Source organism: Astyanax mexicanus, chromosome 14 (genome assembly GCF_023375975.1).
Source record: "Astyanax mexicanus isolate ESR-SI-001 chromosome 14, AstMex3_surface, whole genome shotgun sequence".
In the NCBI taxonomy this organism is placed as follows: Eukaryota; Metazoa; Chordata; class Actinopteri; order Characiformes; family Acestrorhamphidae; genus Astyanax; species Astyanax mexicanus.
The window spans coordinates 9,713,749-9,732,599 of NC_064421.1; the positions used below are offsets into that span (position 1 = coordinate 9,713,749).

At 39.2% G+C, this 18,851-nt stretch overlaps 1 protein-coding gene and 1 long non-coding RNA gene across 4 annotated transcripts in view; one reads left to right on the forward strand and one right to left on the reverse strand.

Moving 5' to 3' along the window:
- Nucleotides 1-4,344, forward strand: part of daam2 (dishevelled associated activator of morphogenesis 2) — a 199,144-nt gene extending 194,800 nt beyond the window's left edge. For all 3 annotated transcript variants that reach the window (XM_022673199.2, XM_022673201.2, XM_022673200.2), the window contains 2 exons: nt 1,545-1,715; nt 3,431-4,344. In XM_022673199.2, the coding sequence (XP_022528920.1) occupies nt 1,545-1,715; nt 3,431-3,646 (387 nt within the window). In that variant the 3' untranslated portion in view covers nt 3,647-4,344. The remainder of the gene's footprint in view (nt 1-1,544; nt 1,716-3,430) is intronic.
- Nucleotides 187-1,587, reverse strand: LOC111193252 (uncharacterized). Its single transcript, XR_007424022.1, has 2 exons — nt 1,454-1,587; nt 187-638 (listed from the first exon to the last, which is right to left on the reverse strand). It is a non-coding gene; the product is annotated as an uncharacterized LOC111193252 (long non-coding RNA).
- Nucleotides 4,345-18,851: the final 14,507 nt, after the last annotated feature.

Here is an 18,851-nt window from a genome sequence, read left to right on the forward strand (position 1 = left end):
TCTTTTCACTCTGTTTCTTTTTTCTTTATTCATACTCACATTCTCTATATTATTCCCTTTCTCTCTCTCTCTCTCTCTCCTTATTTCTATTGTCTCTTGCTCTCTGCTTTTTCTTGTTTGTTTTTTTCTCTTGAACTTGTTCTGCTTTCTTTCTGCTCGCCCTCTTATCGGTAAAAGATTTCACCATTCACTCTTATCCTTTATTCACAGAAAACAAAATTCTGCCTTTTCCATTCATTGTGCATTTTTACATTTTATTCTACAGGGAAATGGAAACCTATCTATTTTGCTCTCTTTCTCTCTCCTCTGGCCCTTGGTCATTGGACAGGTGGTAGTGATAAGAGAGGACATATGGTAGTCAAATCATGCATGGTCTCATCAATCACACACACAGGAGAGACAGATAGAATTGTGGTTGTTGGTGAATGCAGTGTTGATGGATGTAGCTGTAACTGATGCAGCTTGCTCAGTATACAGATCAGCAGGCAGATAAGGCAGCGGTGAGAAAGCTGGCGGGATACAGTTGTCTGACTGCAGCTCTACAATGGCATCACAATTTGTTTGTATGTGTACACAGTGCTGCCTTATCAGCCTCATTATCCTGCCTTTGGGCTTCACAGATGTTCAGTGATGTTCACCTGGATTAGAGGGTGTTAATGAATGACTTGTCAAATTCATCTGATTTAAGCTCAGAGTGATTTAAAGTGATTTTCATTTTTTTGCAAATTATCCTAATTATATTATCTCTCCTCATGATAGTCTAGTATTATTTCTAGTTCTAAACATAACGATTGGTTGGCTGTAGGATGTCCAGGAGAAATTAAGGTGTACCCGCATCTTCTCTTTCTAATTGCTGAAGATACACTGTATAGTATTGTATAAGTATACTGTATTACTTCTAAGTTTCTTGAGGAACTTTTCTGATATCTTTAATGTGAGTGTGGTGGAACCCCCTTTGAAGGCTTCAGCTTTAAGAACAGAATTTAAGAATTATATTAAAGCAGCTTACGTTTTTTGTACATTTTCTCAAAGAACATTAAGGGGTTTCTCCACAGTTTCAAATGTCTCAAATAATAATTAATGTTAAAGTATGCACTAGAGCTGCAACTAATGATTACTGTAGAAATCAACTAATCTGAATTCCTTTTTTCTATTTTCGTTGCTGCCATGACCTCAATCACTTTGGAATAAAACTTCATAAATCATTTATATATCCAGCTGATTGTAAACTCTGTGAGCCCTTTACCTCCCTCCGATTGTCCCACTGTCCCCTAGTTGATGCATAAATTTTGAAGCCATTACATTTTTATAATCATCGTTGTTGATTATATTGACTTATCGTTGCAGCCCTAGTTTCCACTGTTTTTATTTACTGTATGACTTTTTTATCTTTAAAAAGATATACTGTATATACTGTAAGTGGTGTTTATGTTAAACACTGTGTATTGATTACCTTCATTCAGCAGAACTGATTACTTTCTACTCCTTCTCCAGTGATTATTGTTTGACTGATGTGCTTAATTTCACTCGTCTTCTCTTCTTAGTTTATGAAGGCGCTGAAGCACTTTGGAGAGGAGCAGGGGCGAATGCAGCCGGATGAATTCTTTGGGATTTTTGACACCTTCCTGCAGTCATTCAGTGAGGCTCGGCAGGACCTGGAGAACATGCAGCGCCGTAAGGAGGAGGAAGAAAAGAGAGCACGTATGGAGGCTATGGTAAGAGATTTATTGCTTACTGGCACCACTGGGTCTGAGGACAGTTTACAAGATACACTGACATGCCAAAAGTCATGGAATAGTTTATCTGCTCCAAAGAGTCCTATTCTATTAGCATACGGCCTTATAATTACTCCAATGCAATCTAATGAAATGAAATACCAAAATTTTGTTAATATTTGCATCTGATGAACTGACCTGAGTGTAGTTACTCTTTAAGACATATCTAAGTAACCTAGAATCTCCTAAAAAATAACCTCTGGAAATTAAATAGATTTTTTAATGGCCTAACAGCACTATTAAAAACCTAAAACGATATATGAAAAAATGTATAATAACAAAAAAAATAAATAAAATGGATTTAATAGGGCCCTGTTAGCAGTAATTCTCTACAGAAGCTAGACAAGCTGTGCTTGTGTACGTTTACCCATCATGTGTTTCAGCAATTGGTGTAACTAAAAGTAGCTAAATACATTACTTAGAAGGGGTGAACAGACATTTAATGTGTCTTCTGCCAGTAATAACAGTCGAATGCTTGAGGTCTCACCACCACATTTTATGCCTGAATGCTGTAATTCATTAATCAGAGGGCTAAATAGACTTGGGGCCACCCCTACCACATTTTCTCCAGCACGGCCCACATTCTTCAGTTTTACCTCACTTCCTCTCATAAATACAGAGGGTCTCTCTGGTCACAGATATGAGATCAGGCTTCAGTGTGTTCTGTTTATTATTTATCTTTCCTCCACTTTATCATTCCAAAATGGTCATTCCTTCAGATCAGCTGTCCGGAGCACCCCCAGTTCCCTCTCCCTCCTAGCCTGTTCACTCACAGGCCTCCCCAGGGAATGCTGGGAATGTGGCTTGGCCTGTAGAGAGTGGAGAGAGTCTGGGAACAGGGCAGCCTCTCTGACTTTAACTCAACCCTCGGCCATGTGGATTATGGGGCGCAGTGCTGCTTATTAGCTAATGCACTCGTGCTCATGTGCAGGCAATGAAAATAAGCACATACTGTACTTACTGAACTGTTTACACATAATTCAGAGTATTTTCACAGAAAGGCACACTCTAGTGAATGAAAATGGCTAAATATGTGAAAGCAGTAGTTGTACCCCATGAGATATATAGTGCATGAGGACTGAAGGTACAAAGACTTGTTTTTTTTTTGTGTTTTTTATTATTTTATATTTGATTATTAACAGGATTCACCCATTTGTGAAGCATTCACAGCAGTTGAAAAAAAATGGCACAGGCCTCAAACTCACAAAATGTAAAAAAAAAATAATAATAATAAATACAGGGCATAGGCCCTGGGCATGGTTTGGCGCTCTATAGCACCAATAAACAAATAAAATGCTTAGGATGAAGCTGGTTACTACCAAATATGGTATGGTCATTAATCTAATTATTACAGACAAAAATCGCTCAGGTTTTTCTAACTTTAACTGGCCAGTAGTACAAAAATTATGTTTGGTGTCTCTAAATGTTCTGCTCTAGGACCAAAAGGCATTTCTATGGAGCAGTTTCCCAGAAAGAGATTAAGACTAGGTTTAGACTACACAGCATTTTCAAAGTACTAGGCTTTATCCCTGTCTGGGAAAGCATATATACTTGCTCTCCCTTAATTTCTGATGCTAACCATTGTATAATATTGTATGCGACCAACCGCGTTTGACGTCTTTTAATAAAATGACCTGTCTTGTGTGTCTTTTCAGTTGAAGGATCAAAGGGAGCGAGAAAGGAGGGCCAAGAAAAGTGCAGGAGGTGTGTCCGAGGAAGTGGGCGAGTTCGATGACCTGGTGTCGGCCCTGCGCTCGGGAGAAGTGTTTGATAAGGACCTCTCAAAGCTGAAACGCAACCGCAAGCGCTCAGTCAACCAGCTGGTGGAGAGCGGTGGGCGCGAAAGGCCAATCACCAAGGTCAACTATTGACCCCTGTGAAAGCTTGTTTCACAGACACTGTACCTGAAGGAAACTCCTAACTGCCGTACGCCTCCCTTGTCACCTACATCTTCCATCCTGTCCTAACCCATAACGATTTACAAGCTAAAGACGACAGACACTGTGGGACAGTCCTCTGTGTGCCGGAAATTCCTAGAGCACTGTGCTCCATACACTTTCTTTAATCTCCTCTTATTGCTTATTCCTAAAGAAATCCTACATGGTCTTCCTCCTCCGCATGTATGAAGATGATGGTGGTGAAGATGATGATGATGATGATGACGAGTATTCACTCCTCCAGATCAACTCCAAATGTAGCCTCAAACTGCCGAGTTCCCAAACCAACCACTGCAGTGTCCAGATTTTAGTTTTAGCTTTCACGTTCACGATTACCGCAAAATTATCACAAGATGGTTACGATTAGCCTGAGAAGAACCGCTAATCTAGGTCCAATATGGTTGGCTGGTGCCATAGCCTGTACTAGTAGCACTTGGAGATTGGAAATGGGTCAATCTAGTTCAGGTTGCAAACATGTTTGAGCAGAACATGGGAGGACTCTCTGAAACACCTCTGGACACCTTTTTGCCCTGTGTTGAAAGACACTGCCAGCTGTGTTAGGTGCTGATACCCTGTGTGCCTCTCTCTCCAGCTACATTTCTCTGGTGCTTTGATTAGAAGACCGTGTCCTCAATGAGAGACTGAGAAAAAAAATGAGAGAGGGAGGGGAAACATAATAATTAAAAAAAAAAATCTTGGCTAATGCAATAACTAATACCACATCAGGCTGAACAATGAATCTAACGTGGCTACTCAGCTAGCGATAGAGAAAAACTAGCGATAATAGATTGTCAACCTTATGTATGTAATGTATGGTGGTATCGTAGATGAAACAAGGATGAGGCAAGCAGGAGAACCTCTTAATAATGATGGCCAGTTAGGGAAAGAAAAAAACAAAACAGGACACTGTGGTCGCAGCCTTTACTGGCTGGGATATCCCCTTCACAAGTGCCTCCGCTAAATAGATGGCATTCCCAAGGACTACATGACTATGTGAAGTTGGAGGTGCCAAGAAAGCACAGCACGTCTGGGGGGAAAAAGACTGAAGTGTAAAGAACCAAAGCGTTCTGAGACCGGAAGATGCTGAAAGCATGTGTCAAAGTTCAGTCTGTCTAAAACTCAATCAAAGGATTTGTGATGGTACTGCAAAAAAAGTGCCAAAGTGGAAAAGAATAGGGACAAAAACTAAAAGTTTATATGTAGTACACAATACTAAATGCAGGTAGAGTGGCATTTATAGTATATATTTATACAAAGACATGCCAATTTTTTTTTTGTAAGCTCTCCAAACATTTTCTAGTTTTCCTTTAATACTTTTTAATAATTCCTGTAAAGTTGTTTCCCTTGATAATTGATAAAGGTCTTGGGTTCATGCAATACAAACATAAAAAAATATATAATAATAAAAGCAACAACATAGATGTCATGCTCTGTCATTGGTGACCACTCAGACTAGTCACCCCAAATCCACTAACGACCTATAGTGCCACTCTACCCTGTATCATCTTTAGGCCAAGAGTACTTTCAGTATGTAGAAGTTTAAAACATATAAAAAGAAGATACATGCAGATTGTGTTACTAATTCAGTCAGTTAGTCAATATATAGCAGGTATGCATTTGTTGGTTTATTTGCATCCTCAGTGGTCTCACTCAAACCAGTCAATGAGCTCCAAATCCAGATGACGCAACCCACTTTCTTTTCCATCTATATATAAATATATATATATTTTTGTTTGTTTTTGTTATTGGTTTTCATGACATGTATATTAAGTGTTTCTGTAGAGATGTACGTAAGACAAAGGTTGCAAATGCACGGACAATGACCTATTCGGATGCATATTGCTCCCAAGAATGAAAGGAATGATGAGAGATATTGGGAGGGGGACAAACCAGCAAACCGAGGACAGATTGAGAGTAAGGCTGTGTTCAGACTGCAGGCAAATCGGATTTGTTCTTAAATCAGATCTGTTGAGATAACTGCATGACCGCCGTGGTTATGAGGTCTGCATTAGTAATTAATGTTAATGGCACTCTTTATGGACTTAGGTTTGAGCACCCAGACTGTGACGAATCTGTATAAAATGCAATCTAATCACTTTTCAAACCACCTCCAAATCTGGTTTGGATCCCATTTGCTAAAATCGGATTTTGTGTGGTTTCTGGCTGTCCAGACTGTCAAACATCAATCTGGATACAATCTAGATATGCCAAAAATCAGACTTGTTTCCCAAATCAGAGGTGACTGTCCGTCCTGTAATTTGCAAGTGATCAGATCGGATGTGTCCAGACTGCTGTGGTAATGAAGTCAGTGTCAGAAACTACCCTTTGGCACTTTTTTGGATCTCTGCATTTCATTTTAAATATGTATAAATCTCATTTCTTGTGGGTTTTCTGGCTATCAAATCTGGATACAAATCTCGATTTGGGTTGGCTGTCTGAACACTGCCTAAGAGTACAAGTCTAAAGTGTAAATATTATTATTATTATTATTTTTTTGGTGATACCTGGTTTTGCAAGATTGTTACGGGTTAGAGACTTTAATATGCGTGTTTCTTTTCCATTTCCTTTCTTTTTTTTGTCCTGTCTTGCCCATCTGTGGATGGGTAAACCATTGGTTTAAGGCAGTTAATACAAGGATTCCTCCTTCTTATCTCTTAAGGGATAATAGATTTGATTGATTATTTAAAGCCTTGTTGTTAATCTTTCATTAGGGTGGTACCACCCCATGCCCATTAAGTTGGGGGTTGGATTTGGGGGTTTAGGTTTGGACAAGGATTCTTTGCTACTTTCTACTTTTTACTTTTCTGCCAGTGCCAGTATGCCAGGAGGAGGGTACTTTATCCATAAGCCAAAAGGTGAGGTGAGCTTAGGTGGTTATTGGTTGCACAAAATATAAAATAGCACACAGACACAGCATATGGTGCCATTACAGAGAATTACTGCATATTTTTCTCATTATTCTAGTTTTTTTTTTTCTTTTGAGAGGGGACGGGTTTCCTTCTTGGTGTTTAATACGTAATAGGTGAGGGCTTGGGTGTGGTCACTTTCTTTCATTATTTATATATACCTATATATTTTTTTCCTCTAATGAGCATATACCAAAAGTACTAACCAAATACCCAGTGTTCAGTCTGACTGATCTAATCAAACACTACCTTATTTAATAATGTATTGCATATTAATAAATGTGAGCTTATCGGCTTAATCAATCAGGTATAGCGGCACTAGTTCCAGACCCTTAAATTATAAGCTGAATACGCCTAATGCTAGACCATAATGGCCAGGACAAAGGTGAAGGACAAAGGCTGTGTTCAGCCTAAAGACAAAGCAGATTTCTCAAATCAGACCGGATGAGATGACTGTCCACACTGTTATCTGCAAGTGATCAGACATTACAAATGTATGCACATGAGCTGCTGTGGTAATGAGGCCTTTTTGAGCTCTTCTTGGACCCTTACACTTGTCACTCCCTGGATATGAAAAGGTCGCTGTTTGTTACACTGTGACACAAAAGACACCTTTAATTTAAAAATTCTATTTGAGTCCAGACTAAGATGAATCTGTACAAATCTGACTGTGATTGCATTTTAGACCGCCACCAAATGTGGTTTAGGTCAGATTTGCGAATGGTTACGTTCGGTTATGTTTGGACTTCTAGTTCAAATATATATCTAGATTGATTTTCAGCATATCTAGATTTGTATCCAGATTGAAGGTTGATAGTCTGGACAACCAAAATTCAGAGGTGATTTGAAATGAGATTATAATCAGATTAGTACAGATGTGTCTCAATCTAGATGCTTAGTGTATTTAATTGTGTCTCTTGTATCACTTGCTATGCAACAAACTCCAAGCAAATTATCACAACAACCCATGCAGATATGTTGTGATGTGATTTCTCTACCCGCTAATACGATTTGATTACAGGAAAATAACATTGCAGTGAGACAGTCATCTTAACAGATCTGATTTAAGAACAAATCTGATTTGCTTGTAGTCTGAACACATCCTAAGAGACAGGAGAAATGGTATTAAAAGGGTTTAGAGGTCTGCAGCTAAATGTGGGGTAATTTTCCTTCAGTATGTAACTGAAAACATTATGTAAAATGGTGACTGTGTCCTTCCTGTAAAGTAACGCTATGTTGTTTAATAGATGAAGATATAGGCCTTGAATACCAAATAGGAAAAGGAACATATTAACCCGTTCATTGACACTTTGGAATGTTTCTCGCATTGGATTTATAAATTTGATGTTTCGATGAAGGAAAAGGATTGACAGATTAATTATGTCACAGATTAATGAGCATTTTCTTTCTCTGTGCCAATGCCAATTTTAAAAATAGGTGTCTAAATATTTGGGCCTGTGGGTTCATTCTATTCTTCAGCTCAAAATATTTTTAGCAGTGAGAAAAAAGCGCTTTAGCAGATGCTGGTAGAAATATATGGTTGCACAGTATACCAGTAGAACAGTCTAAGCTCACTTTCTTTAGTCTGATACCACGGGGTATTTGAAGATCATCAGTATTATCATTTATTTTTAATTTTGTAGATTTATTTTGATATATGTACTATGAATGGTCATTGACTGGCCAGACAGAATGGAAAGAAAAGATAATAATAAATGTAGCTTTGTTGCTTGATGCACTTTTGTTTTGTAGGAAAGGCTTTTTTTCCTGCACCCTCAGTATGGACACGCAGCTCACGCAGCTTATTATCATCATCATTATTATAATAATTATTAAAGGAAAAAGAATGCATAGAGGCAGAGAAGTTTGTGGAACGAGTGAGAGAAAGTAAGAGAAAGTATGGTCAGATTTATTTTGGTAGGAAAGATAGCCCTTCTAAATTGTATTAAAAGGTGGCTGGCTACAGCTCCCCTTGGCCTGAACTGGGCATCATCTACCCGTAGAGGAAAAAAGTGGGATGGAACTGGTTTTACGTCAGTATGTGGTTAAATTCACAAAGGGACAAGACAGGAAGTACCAATACAGACTTTTTAAATGCACATTTGACTTTGGTCTGGTGACCACATGTTGACACTATGATGAGGAGATAAATATATAGAGAATGTAGTCCTTTAGAGTTAAACTTCAACTGCATCAGATCAGAGCACACCACTATCCTCCACTGCCTCCATGTGCATCACTTTTTTTGTATTTTTTTCTCTTCTCCAAGCGAATGTTTGCCTTTTTCACCTTCGTTTGGTCCAGTAATGAATGCACTTGTTGTTGTTTGCCAGAACGACTCGAACGTGGTGCACAAGTTTGATCCTTTGGTAAAAATAAATAAATAAATAAAAATAAATAAAAGATTTATATTATGGGTAATTGTATAGAAAAAAAATTACCTGCGACCTGAGACACAACCTTTACACGAGTTACACGACCTTTGTATTGACCATAGAAAGCTGCACTCGACTTTGGCAGGTTGTATATTGTGCAGAGTGAGTATTTTTAAAAGGTTGACTTGACGAGCTTCACCCGAAAGATGTATAGTTCTGAAATATTTTGTACACCGTTATTGTTGTTTGAGGAAAATGAGGAAAAAAAAAAAGTGAAAAGTAAAAAAGAAAAAAAAAAAAAGTTATGGAATGTTCCATTTTTTTTCCTGTAAATTGAATCTCTATTTATTTGCCTTATTTAGTTTGCTATATTTTGTATGTATACACAGCATTACAGCAAAAATGTTATATAAATATGAATAACTATACTGTGGTCCCTGTATGTCAAATAGGTTTTTCATTCCCATCATAGTCTGAAAAACTTTCATTTTATAATTTGTTTGTTTTGTTTTTGCTCGACATGCGTCCTTTTGTAGGGTAAAATAAACCTGTTTCCCTTACAATGAGTGTGTTTGTGTTCATTCTTACTTACAGTCTCAACTCAATGCAAGCTCAACACTGCCCTCGCCTGGTTAGAGTTACTGCATGCACCACCTTAGATGGGTCTTCCTCAGAATAGCAAAACACCTGAAACAATAAATAAAAGGATAAATGAAGAGGATTATTGATATTTCAGTTTACATACATTTATTGAAAAATCTCAAACATATTTCGTCCATCAAGACTTGCTTGACCATGAAAAAAATAATAATATGGCTATTTAAATGAAAGAAAAACATAGCACTTTCAAATCATAAGCTTAAAAGATAAAGTTGTAGTTGTTAAGCTGCTATCAGAAAACCTTGTACCTCTTCTTTACTGTTGTAATTTCAGTTTTGACTGTATGAATTTGACAGTTGTTCTTTATATTATGTCAAAATGGATTTTACTGAATGAACCAACAGAAATGCTTTAAAATGACTTGAATCTTATTACACTGACTTCTATTCATAGTTTAGGTTCTATAATTTTCATAAAAAATGTTGCTTTATACAGTGAGCAGACCCCTTCAACCTTATTAGCTTTTATATTAAACACAATGCAAGCATAATGTCCTTGTGTTTAAGTTAAGGACAAGTGTAAAATATAAAAGATCACCTTAAAAGTTCTTTACAAGTTTCTAAAAGAGATCAATGTTTGCCACATAACCGAGAATATAAAAAAAATACCCAGAAATATCACTCACACATACATACTAGAGCATCTCAAAAACATTTAAGTGTTTTTTATTGTTGAAAATAATGGTTTACAGCCAATGAAACCCCAAAAACGGAAGCTCAGAAAATTTGAATATTATAAAAGACCAATTGGTACTTTTGGCAGCGTGGGCAGTGTTGCTGAAAAATTTAATCTGTGACATTGTGACACTAAAGTAACCTTGGAATTCAATTTGATTACAAACTGAGACGCATCTGTACAAATCTGATTGTAATTGCATTTTAACCATAGACTTTTTTTTTTACAGTCTGGTTTGCAAATAGTCAGAATCAGAATCAGAATCGCCTTTATTGTCACATGGTCACAAGTCCAAGCGAAATTAGCCATCAACCCATCCATACAGGACAGAAAGACAGGGTGAGCCGCAGCGTGTGCACGCGCAGCCATATACATATGTATCCATGTGTACATCGATTTTCAGTATATCTAGATTTTTCAAAAATCAGTGTCTCAGAAAATGTGAATATTATACATAAAACCAATCAGTACTTTTGTAAGTGTGGGCAGTGTGCCAAGTTCTGCTGGAAAATGAAATCCGCATCTCCATAAAAGTTGTCAGCAGAGGGAAGCATGGAGTGCTGTAAGATTTTGTGGGAAAACAAAACTGCACTGATTTTAGACTTGATAATAAAACACAATGGATCAACACCAGCAGATGACATATGGCTCTCAAAACCATCATTGACCATCAGTAACACTGCCCACAACGCCACAACATACTTTTCTACTTTTCTGAGACACTGATTTTGTTTTTTTATTGGCTGTAAGCCATAACGTTAATCATCAACAATGAAAGAAATACACGCATAAAATAGATAACCGTGTGTGTAATACATCTATATAATATGAGTTTTGTATAGTTTTCAATTATGTTGTAATTTTCTAAACTAGAGAACATGAAAAAAAAATAATAATAATTATATATATATATATATATATATATATATATATATATATATATATAATTCCCCATTCTTTTTAGTGTACTGAATGGAAATGAAATGATGACAAAAAACTGACCGTTAAACTGTCAGTCTGACCATTAGCTGCGAATGTTTGAATGCTAAGCTTACTTAACTAACTCCGTTCACCACATAACACACTTAAGAGTGTATGAAACTCCACTTACAAACGTTTAGGGGAGAATAACTTGGACTAAGCAGCTGTTGGTGGACAGGCAATAAAGCAAGGTTAGCTACATTACCTGTTAAAGCGATTTATTTTTCTGCGGTTTTGGGTTCTCTGGCTAACTTAGCTAACAGCTAACACCACAGCAGCTAACTTACAGCGCTGCCTCCCAGTTAACCAAGGGCGGAGCTAAATAGATACGAATATAGACCCGACAGAACCCGGTCTAACGTTAATTAACCTAGATAGCTAACGCTAGGCGTTATCACTTCAGATTTACCTGATCTTTTAGAAACAAGTATTATATTACAACTAGCAATAGTGAAATGATTCAACAGCAAACAGAACTACCGCATCGAGACTGCGCTGTGGTGTTAGCTCTGAGGCTAACGCTAGTTAACAGGCTAACAGCTAACACCACCGCGCAGATTGTGCGGCACTCACAGACTTTAACTAAAAAAAGAAAAAGCCCCATACCTGAGAGTATTTCAGCTGTTTTTGGGAACATCTTGCAGACTGTTTCCTCCAACTTCAGCGGCTTAGTCTTGAATTCGACCTCAGCAGGTCAACAGGTTGCTAATCACGAACAAGAGGCCAGAGATCTTCTACAGAGGAGAATACCCACTTGAGAATTGGTCTGTGTCAGACACTAGGGGGCGCTCCCAGGTGCGTAACCCAAAATGAATGGGTTCATATGAAGCATAGACTGTGTATAAAGATGGACGCCGTGTCACCGTTCCCATTCATTCAATGAAAATGAAGCCAAAATCTTCCGCCATTTTGGCGATTCTGAGACCAGAGTCTGCGCAGTAGAGTCCAGAGCAGGGAGAAAGACTGTGGAGAGCTCCTACTCATTTGAATAACCCCGCCCCTGATGGTTTGTTTAGCTCCTCTCTGTTTTAGCTATTTGTTTACGTTTTCTACTACTTATTAACTTTTAACCGTCTTATAACCTTCCTAAACTTATAAAATCCCTCAGGTAGCCATTATTTTTGTGTTATTTATCGATTTTTGCCGTTGTTTTTTGTGTGTTTTGTGCTTACTTCGAGGTAATGGCGTCCTGACACTCAGCGAGGAGCTCGTCCGTCTGGATCAGCAGATCCACCGCCTGCTCGAGAGGCAGTCGGAGCTCCACAGGCAGAGGACGAGGCTGGAGGAATCCCGCGACGCCGCCTTCGCGGCCGTCTCCAACCCGGTGCTGCCGGCGCGGCGGACCCCGGCGGTCGTTTGCTTCACCCTCGCTCTGGGAGGGGCCTGGGAGCGGCAGCGCGGCCGAGGAAAGCGGGTTTTCCCCCTACCTTCTCAGCGGGATTTTGCCTCCGCAAACCGGTTTGAGGTCCTCAGCTCGTCGCCGTCGCCTCCTTCACCTCCCCCAGCCCCGAGGAAAACAGATAAGGGCAGTACCCTCATTGTCGGAGATTCCATTGTTAGGCATTTAAAGGTGTCTAACGCTAAGGGTAATGCTGCAGTGTCGTGTTTTCCAGGAGCTCGGGTCCTGCACGTCGCCCGGCGGCTTCCTACGGTGCTTCGGCATCGCGGGGACCCCGGCACCGTCATCCTGCATGTGGGTACCAACGACACGTCCGCCCGGTGAGGTCCTGAAGGAGCACTTTCGCACTCTTCTGGATACCGCTCGCAGACTGACCCGCGCCCGCCTCCTCATCTCTGGTCCGATGCCCACCTACCGCCGCGGGAGCCAGCCGTTCAGTCACCTCTACGCTCTCCACTGCTGGCTGCGGGACTGGTGCTCTGCTAGTGGAGTTGGCTGCGTGGACAACTGGGAGAGTTTTCGGGAACGTCCAGCCCTCTTCCACCGAGACGGGCTTCACCCCAGCCGCCTGGGATCCACCGTCCTCTCTGGTAACATTGAGGCGGTGCTACGCCGGGACTGACTGGCTCTAACCAGTCATACCGGCCAGGTTAGTGGTCTAAGTAATGGGCAGTTTAGTAATATACATTGTTCTAATGAGTTATCTTGCCACTTTCCTGTGCATAAGGCTGTGAGTTTTAATTATGTGCCTTTTTCAGATACAAGTGCATTTTTACCTTGTAGGATTGAGACTGTGTCTGTCCCCCGTGTCGCTCGAAACCGAAAAACTCAGAAAATCTGTTTTAATAATCTTTTTAAAATTAAAACAACAGCATCCGTCTCTCAGAGTACCAGCAGCGTCCGTATGAAACTAGGGCTATTAAATATAAGATCACCAAAATCAGTTATTGTTAATGATATTATTACTGATAATCACCTTAATGCACTATGTCTGTGTGAAACCTGGATTAAACCTGATGAATATATCGCTTTAAATGAGTCTACCCCCCCCCCCCCCCAGGTTTTAGCTATTTCAGTTACCCACGCAGCTCTGGTCGTGGCGGTGGTGTTGCCACAATCTATGACTCAATGTTAGGTATATCTCAAAACTCACAATTGGATGCTAAGTCGTTTGAAGTTCTTAGTCTTAAGGTAGCAGGCCCGTCTCCTGCTTCCAAAACGCAGCATTCGTTTCTGCTTATAACACTGTATCGTCCTCCTGGACCATACTCAAATTTTATTAGTGAATTTGCTGACTTTCTAGCAGCAGTAATTCTTCTTTCTGATAAGATCATAATTGTTGGAGACTTTAATATCCACTTTGAAAAGGACCAGGATCCACTAAAAATTGCATTTAAATCAGTTTAAGATGCTCTAGGCTTTAAACAAAATGTAATTGGCCCCACTCACCGATGTAGTCATACATTAGACTTAGTTTTGACACTGGGTATTGAGGCTAAGAAGATAGTTACTCTTTCTCAACATGACTCAATATCCGATCATTATCTAATTATGTTTGAAATAGTTTTTAATCAAAATATCCTCCTCCCGCCCCGCTATATCAGCAAGCGTAAAATAACAACCGCAATTGCTAATGAATTTGTAAATAAACTCCCCGACTTAACCATCTCCCTTCCGTCCTATGAGCATGATCTCGAGCACAAAACAGAAAATCTACAAACTGTGCTCCGCTCTAACCTTGACCGCGCAGCGCAGACAAAAATAAAACAAATCAGGGATAAAAAGCTAGCACCGTGGTATAATGACCACACACGTACATTAAAACAAACCGCTCGTAACTTTGAACGTAAATGGCGACACACAAAACTAGAATTTTTCCGGCTAGCATGGCAGCATAGTCTCACAGACTACAAAAAAGCCCTAATTAAAACAAAATCCCAGTATATTTCATCGCTTATTGAGAAAAATAGAGACAATCCTAGATTCCATTTCACTACTGTGGCTAAACTCACCGGCAGTCAAAAACAAACTAGCTCCGTTATCCCTGTCGACATTAATAGTAATGATTTCATGAAGTTCTTTGATGATAAAATTAATAGCATTAAAAAAAAAATTCAGTATCACCCCCAAAATTTACTTATAGATATCGATGAATGCTGCTCCAGCTCTGAGACACACCTAGAGTGTTTCAGCCCGGTTACAAAAAAAGATTTACTTAGTGTAATTAACTCATCAAAATCAACATCATGTATATTAGATCCAGTACCCACACAATTATTGAAACAGGCACTGCCAAAGGTGGGAAAATCATTACTAGAAATAGTAAATTCATCCCTTAGCATGGGCTACGTACCCAATTCTCTTAAATTGGCGGTCATTAAGCCCATTATCAAAAAGCCAAATCTGGACCCCCACGAGCTTGCTAATTATAGACCAATTTCTAATCTTTCCTTTATAGCCAAAATCCTAGAATAAATTGTGTTTAACCAGCTGCGCTTGTATCTACAAAGTAATAGTATGCATGAGGTTTTTCAATCTGGATTTAGACAAAACCATAGTACTGAAACAGCTCTACTTAGAGTAACTAATGATTTACTTTCAGCTCTTGATAGGGGCAGTAATGCCATCCTTGTACTGCTAGATCTAAGTGCTGCCTTTGACACCATAGATCACGCTATTCTACTTGATAGGTTAGAAAATCTTATAGGAATTAAAGGATCAGCCCTCACCTGGTTCAGATCTTATCTGAGAGATCGATTCCAGTGTGTTTACTTAAATAACGAATGCTCTTATCAGTCTAGAGTAAAATATGGTGTCCCTCAAGGATCAATACTGGGTCCATTACTCTTTACTCTTTATATGCTACCACTGGGTAAAATTATCCGTAGGCATGGTATTAACTTTCACTGCTATGCTGATGACACGCAACTTTACATATCTGCTAAACCCAACGAGGAGCTCTGTATAAATCAAATAACAGACTGTATTAAAGACATTAAAAATTGGATGACACACAACTTTCTCTTACTTAATTCTGATAAAACTGAGGTCCTTCTATTAGGTCCTAATATTGATAAAGACATAAATGTTAATACTGTAGACATAGACGGTCACTTAATTATACCTGGTAAAACTGTGAGAAACCTTGGGGTCATCTTTGACCCAATTCTTTCGTTTGATGCTCACATATGTAGCATAGTCAAAATTGCATTCTTCCACTTAAGAAATATAGCTAAAATCCGCAGTATACTCTCTCTGGAAGATGCTGAGAAGCTGGTACATGCATTCATAACCTCCAGGCTGGACTACTGCAACGCGTTGTTGGCTGGAAGTCCACATAAATTACTCCATAAACTCCAGCTAGTTCAGAATGCAGCCGCAAGAGTGCTTACCAGAGCTAGAAAGTTCGATCACATTACACCTATTCTTTCATCCCTACATTGGCTACCTGTTAGATTTCGTATAGATTATAAAATACTTCTCCTGACGTATAAATCCCTTAATGGTCTGGCCCCGCATTATCTACAGGAACTCCTTACTCCTTACAATCCGCCGTGTTCACTCCGCTCCCAAGACGCTGGCCTGTTATTAGTCCCGCGTATTAGAAAAAACTATGCAGGAGGAAGAGCGTTCTTTTATAAAGCTCCCCAACTTTGGAATAGCCTCCCTATTAATATACGGGACTCAGACACACTCTCAATCTTTAAATCTAGACTCAAAACATTTCTATTTGCTCAAGCTTTTGAGTAATGTCTCATTACAATTTTCTTCCTCTTACAGCTTATCCAGCAAATATAAACCCTGTCCTAATCATCTGCTTTCTCTTTCTCTCCCCATGTCCTGAGCTGCTGCTACCAGTGCCCATCCCACTCCAGCAGAGTTTTATAAAACCATTCTAACCCCTTTTTCTTCCCTCCCCTCTCTGTTCTCTCTCTCTATCTTTCTCACATGTGCTGAGACGCCTGGCCGGCCGGTCTTCCTGGATGTGTCCGTCTGTGGTTCCAGCTTGCAGGAATCAGCCCTGTCCTTCTACTCATCAGAATTATTTCACAACCCTTCTAGCTTCTGCTTTTTTTCTCTTCCTTTCCTTTCTGTCTTCTCTATCTATCTCTTTTACATGTATGGAGATGCCCTGTTCCTGATGTTCCCAGCCTGGCTCTCCACTGCCCGCTGTGTTGTTCTCCGGCTCTGCAACCCTGCACTGATTACCATTAACACACTCAGTATCTGTTTCTGTATTAGCCATAGCTCTATAGTTTGTGCCCATCACATTCTTATATTCATAAATTAGTACCTGTTATATTAGCCATAGTTCACATTAATTCTCTGTACTGTTTTTGTTCTGTTATTTGTTTGTTGTTTGTTTGTACTGAGCGGGTCAACCTGAGTAGGATGGGTTCCTCGGACTGAGTCTTGGTTCCTTCCAATGTTTCTTCCTCTTAAAGGGAGTTTTTCCTTGCCACTGTGTCACCATAAAATTGGCATCTCTGTGGTGCTGCTCATAAGAGGCGTGGACCTGTTTTTCCTGTAAAGCGGCTTTGTGACAACCTTTGTTGTAAAAAGCGCTTTATAAATAAAATTGAATTGAATTGAGGGCTGCCTCGCGGTCACAGGCTGCGGAGCGGAGCGGAGCTGACGGTCTGTTATTGGTCCCGCCCATAACCAGCCCTTTTACAATAACCACACCTTTTTTGAATAGAGCTGAATAACGTTTTAAAAATTTGACAATATAAGCAGAGGTTACACTAGCTGCTGCATTTAAATAATGGAGGTAGAATTACAGCATATTAGAAAAAAACGCGATTAAAAGTTGTCTGTTTTGCCATTGAAACCTATGGGGATGGGTGGGGTTACACAGCTTTCTGCAGCCGAACAGCAGGGGGCGCCCGACCTGTGGTGGCTTCACTTTTGAGAGACGATGCTCTGTCCAGCTATATACAGTCTATGATATGAAGCAATTGAGCAAAATCATAGTTTATAAATGTTTTATATTGTTTAGACTTAAATTTCCAATGTTTCAGTACAGCACACACAACTTAAGTTCTATAAGCTTTTTAAACCTTTTAAAACCCATTTCTGAATACTTATACCAAATTCAAAAATTCAAATTCTGTTCTTAACTTTCTTCTTCATATCGTTTTGGTACAGGTTGACCTTAGTTTCACCTGCCCAAAGAATGCTGTTCCAGAACTGGGCTGGTTTCTTTAGATGTTTTTTGGTAAAGTCCAGTACTCTGGATGATTTTTACCTTGTGGTGAACCCTCTGTATTCACTCTCATGAAGTCTTCTCTTTATGGTAGACTGAGGTGTTCTTTACTTGGGTGGAAGTTGTGAAAGGTTCTTTCTTCACCATGAAAGAAATTCTGTAATTGTATTCTGTAAAGGTCAGGGGCATTTTGGGTTCAGAGTTCACCTAATGTTTCACCTGTTTCACCATTGAGAGCTTGTTTAATCGCATGTTATGGGTTCACAGCATCAGCTCCCAAATGCAAATGTCACACATAGAATCATCTGCATACCTGCTATTTAATGAGTAAATAGCTTATGCAGCCTCTAAAATAGCGTTTGACATTTGTCCAATTACTTTTGAGCCCTTGAAATGAGGAGGCTTTGTAGAAAAAGTATTGTAATTTCTAAAAGCTTCATAGAATATTTTTATTTCATTTTAAATCCAGTGTTGTAGCATGCAGAGCTCAAATTATGAACATTGTCTCACTGTCCAAAATACTTATGGGCCTAACTGTATGCCAGAGTCTCTGTTTTCTACAACAAATTATATTTAGAAAATTGGAAATATACTGTTAATATTTATTTGCTTGCTTTTTAGCAAATTACTTTTTTTTACTTTGTAAAAAGCAAAATACTGGACAAGCAGGTTGATACTATTTTCAGTTTTATGTTTTTGTAATTTAGCTCCACCTCTATTGCTTCTAAAATCTCATACACGGGCTCCCTCTATAGGCCTGTGTTTTTTCCCCACCTGTTTTAATTGAGCGACATCAATATTAATGGGCTCCCACAGCACCCCCTCCCTGTAGCCCTCTGTAATGCACAATAAATTAATAAGCTAATTTGGCCATTAAAAAATACAGACTAGATGTAGACATGTAACACAAATTTTGTACATTGAAAATATTGTAATT